We start from the raw sequence: 4,269 nt of genomic DNA on the forward strand, positions 1-4,269 counted from the left end.
TTGATGTTCTTGTGGCTCGAAATTCTGTAGCCATGATGTTAAGTTGGCTTAAACTAGGTATTCCTAATACTTCGCAAGATCCACGAAGGCATATTTTGGGAAAAGGGAGGGGGGAAGTTTATATCTGTAGGTGTAGATAGACTAAAAAAAAGCGGCAAATAAAAAAAAGGATTTTTACATACATAATATCTAAAATTATTAAAAATGCATATTTAACACAAACTTCTATATTTACTAATATACAACCTAAAATCCTCATTTCCTTCTATTCTACCACTCCATCGAAGCGATGAGATATTTATATTCACTGTGAAAGGATGCCATTGACAGGGAAGACAGTCGCTAATAGTGATTTTTTATGGAAGGTTTAAACGGAATGTTAGAATTGATTAAAAGAGGGGTTTTAGGTGGTATATTAGTAAATATATAAGTTTAGGTGTTACATATATATTTTCAATAATTTTAGGTGTTATGTATCTTAAAATTCCTAAAAAATAATGTCATCTTTAAGGGTGGATATATTCGACCGTTGGAAATCCCATTTCCCTTATGGTGTTATATCTGACTTTGTTTGCTCTCTCTCTCTGTCTCTCCTCCATTAACAGGTGTGGAAACATTACAAGGCTAATTCATTGGATGATATAATTGACAAGAAGATCTACGACAAGAGTGTGGGCGATGAGATCGTCCAAGTTATGTTGATAGGGCTTCGATGCACGCAAGGCGACCCACAAAGCCGGCCGACGATGTCGAGAGCTGTCGAAATGCTCAGAAGCAACAACTGTGAAGAAGTGCTTATTCTCAGTGATCCTCCATTCTTAGATGTCTCTCCCATGGAAGAAGATCTTGAACAAGGTGAAAGCTCTAGGCTGATTCATACAGGCCTTTCTAACTCTAGTTTTGGTGCAGGGTGAGCTTATTAATCACTATTGTAATTGAATCTGCTTAAGTAGTGCTGTATTATTCTTTGAGCCTTTGTATGTATATATTTGTTTGAGAGGCTTGAAAAGATTTGTAGGAAGACGGTAATCTCTGTGATTTTTTTTTCTTTTTTTTTCAACAACAAAAAAAAAATTGTTTAAAATGGATATTTTTATAAAAAAATTTTGCATAAATAAAAAATGGCATTTTGTTTTTTTGCCCTTCTTTTTGTCTTTGCAATATTGACAGAAGATACTTTTTTTTTTTTTGGAAAATTAGGGGCAAAAGCCCATTCATTGATAAAGGAAACTAGTTACATGTGTAAAGAAAATTTGGAGAAAAAAGACTCCAATGAAATCTGAAAACAAAAATCAGCCCCAAAAATTACACATGTAAAAAAGAACCAAAATTTCACAAAAAAAGAGAGGAATCTGGGACAGGTCGGGCTCAGATTAGTACAGCGATTGCAAGAGTTAGTAAAGTCGAACTCTCAGTTGCGGAGAAAGGCCGTCAAGGGATCAACATGTTGCTTTAGTCCACCATCCAGGGAGCAGCAATCGCACATCATAGACCCTCGATTCCAACAGCAAAACCTCCAAGAATCCCCAAAAATTAAAAAAACAGTTGTAAGCCCAGCAAATGAAGCAGCAATAAAAGCCCGCAGAAAACCTCCAGACTAGAAAAACTAGCCACAATCAAGCACCCCAAGAACGGTGCACGAGCTCAAAGCAAATCCAATAAGAGGAGACCATCCTTCCATTTACATACTTTAGGGAAGATAGCATGTTTAATCTTATAACAAACAGTAGTGGAGCTGGAAGCAGAAAAACCAAATCTCCTCTCGTTCCTTTCTCTCCAAACGTGGTAGATCGTGCAACATATAACAAGGAAGTAAAAACTTTTAGTCCTTGACTAGAAATTATGAGAATCGTTAACCCAATCAAACAGCTACAGGAGGTTGGGTGTAAGAAGGATAGTAGAGCACTGTGGAATAAGACCCGTAATAATCTTATGCGTATAAGAGCAATCAAAAAATAAATGAGCAGTAGACTCAGGGTAACAGTGGCAGAGAGAACAATTTAAATCCACATATATGTTCCTCCTGTGCAACTCCATAGCGGTTTTCAAACCACCCACCAACATAATCCAGATAAAAGCCGAATACCTCATAACATGTTTTTTGTGCCACACAAAACCATCCCAGGAGCAAGCAGGATAGGAGTTGTAATAATCATGTAAAAAGTTTTAAAATTTAGCATGGCTCCTATTATCCCAAAGTAAGCAGGGGGTTTGAGAATCAGAAATAACAACCAATAGAATAGCATTAACAGCAATATAGGGCATAGTCGAAGGAATGCACCAGGAACTATCCACAATATAATTGCTCACAACAGAATTACCAAAAGCAGGGCCAAAATTGCATAAGTCTGCAATCCGAGAGGAGTTGCACCAGTAATCCCACACGAAGGAAAAAGGGGAGCAAGGCATTACTTTAAAATGCCAATTGTCCTTGGAAATTTGAGCAGTGGAGCAAATAGATTTCCAGAGGCAGGTAGCCTTGGAATCAACAGGCTTCCAAGGAGAAACAAAATGTGTGAGGAACCAGCCAGCCAGGGGGGACTTAAAGTTATATATCCTCAGTATAAGAGAGCAGTTAAAACTGTATTAAATAGCATAAATGTTGGGGACACCAAGATCCCCTTTATCTTTAAGCATGCAAACCTTATCCCAAGCCACCATGTGAAGTTTTTTTTTTTACACAGATAAATCTCAAAAAAAAAAAAAAAAAAGAATTTTAGAAGCAACTCTTTTAATATATTTGACCACAGCTTTAGGCAATATCGAACCTCTTATCCAGTAGGCGATGGAGTTGAGCATGGTAAATTTGAGGTATTGAAGTCTTCCCGCAAAAGATAGAAGGTTAGCATTCCAACCCGACAGCTTCTTGGTGATGGATTCCATAAGGGGGGAGAAATCCAAAATCTTAAGCCTCTTGAAGGAGAACGGAATCCCAAGGTAGGTAATAGTATCTTTGAGGGAAAGGGAGAGAGCTCTGCAAATAGAATCAACATTGTTGATGTGCTTGGGAATCATGAGAGAGATCTTATCAAAATTGATATTAAGATCAGATTCCTCAGCAAACCAATCTATAATAAGCATAAGTTGAGAGCAATTGGAGGCAGAGGGATCTCCAAAAATAAGTAAGTCATCTGCATAAAGCAAATGGCTAAGATTGAAATTGCCAAAATGAGCCCCTACAAAACTGCCATTGTCGATAAGAGAAGAGAAGGCATCCATGACAATGCAAAAAAAGATACGGGCTTAATGGAAAGCCCTGCCGCACCCCAGCAGTAGAGGGAAAATCCTCCAAAGCACCATTACTCACAATAGAAAAATTGATATTGGTAATACAAGCCTTAACCCAAGCGATGAACATCGTTGGGATACCTTTATGGACCAATCTAGCCAGAATAAATTCTCTAGAGATTGTGTCAAAAGCTTTACGTATATCAAATTTAGAACAGAATAAATTTTTCTTCCCTTTACAAGCAAAAGTAAGCAGCTCTTGAGCAAGAATTATATTGTCTGTAGAGATTCTAGACTTGATAAAACCTGCTTGAGTGTCTCTAACAATAGAAGGCATGATGGGCCTTAATCTGGTAGTAAAAATTTTGGAAATAATTTTGTAAATCACATTACATAAAGTAATAGGCCTAAAATCAGCAAAAGAGGCAGCATGTTTAGTTTTAGGAATAAGAGCTAGAGCAGTAGCCTTAATGCCAATAGAGAGAAATCCTTTAATAAAAAAGAATTTAACAATTTTACAAACCGAAGGACCGATAATGTGCTAGCTGCGTTTGTAAAAATGATAGTTAAACCCATCCGGACTGGGTGCAGAAGAAGCAGCACCATCAAAAACAGAGGCCCTAATCTCATCATCAGTAACAGAGACAGTAAGAGAATTGCTAAGAGAGGGATGTAAAATGTTGCCTGGCAGAAAATGCTCCATGTTTAAAGACTCCAACAGAGGCGGGTTATAGAGATCTTACAAAAGATTAATGATATCAGAAATAGCATCAGCACGAAGGGGGTGAGAAGCAGCACCCAAGTTAAGTGCAGAATTACTGGACACTTTCTTGTGATTAATTTTTGCATATAAGAACTTGAGGTCATCCTCACGGTTGGCAAGCTAAGAAGCTTTGGCCTGTTGAATAATCCAAGAAGAGTGGAGGGATGAGAAGTCAGAAATATGCTTATTGATGGTCTTGAGGTTACTGTTGAGCATATTGTTGTGCAGATCAGAAGAAATCTGGTGAAGGCAAGCCAATTGTTTAAGGTGTAAAGAAT

General features: G+C 37.6%; 1 protein-coding gene across 1 annotated transcript in view; it reads left to right on the plus strand.

The window, feature by feature from the left end:
* The window catches only part of LOC110094835 (cysteine-rich receptor-like protein kinase 2), a 19,476-nt gene extending 18,388 nt beyond the window's left edge, over nt 1–1,088 (plus strand). Inside the window, exon 8 of the mRNA XM_020820169.2 lies at nt 606–1,088. Within this exon, the coding sequence (XP_020675828.1) occupies nt 606–914 (309 nt within the window). The 3' untranslated portion in view covers nt 915–1,088. The remainder of the gene's footprint in view (nt 1–605) is intronic.
* The last annotated feature ends 3,181 nt before the right edge of the window (nt 1,089–4,269 follow it).

The sequence above is a fragment of the Dendrobium catenatum genome, unplaced genomic scaffold, assembly GCF_001605985.2.
Source record: "Dendrobium catenatum unplaced genomic scaffold, ASM160598v2 fragScaff_scaffold_1369, whole genome shotgun sequence".
NCBI classification, from domain to species: domain Eukaryota; kingdom Viridiplantae; phylum Streptophyta; class Magnoliopsida; order Asparagales; family Orchidaceae; genus Dendrobium; species Dendrobium catenatum.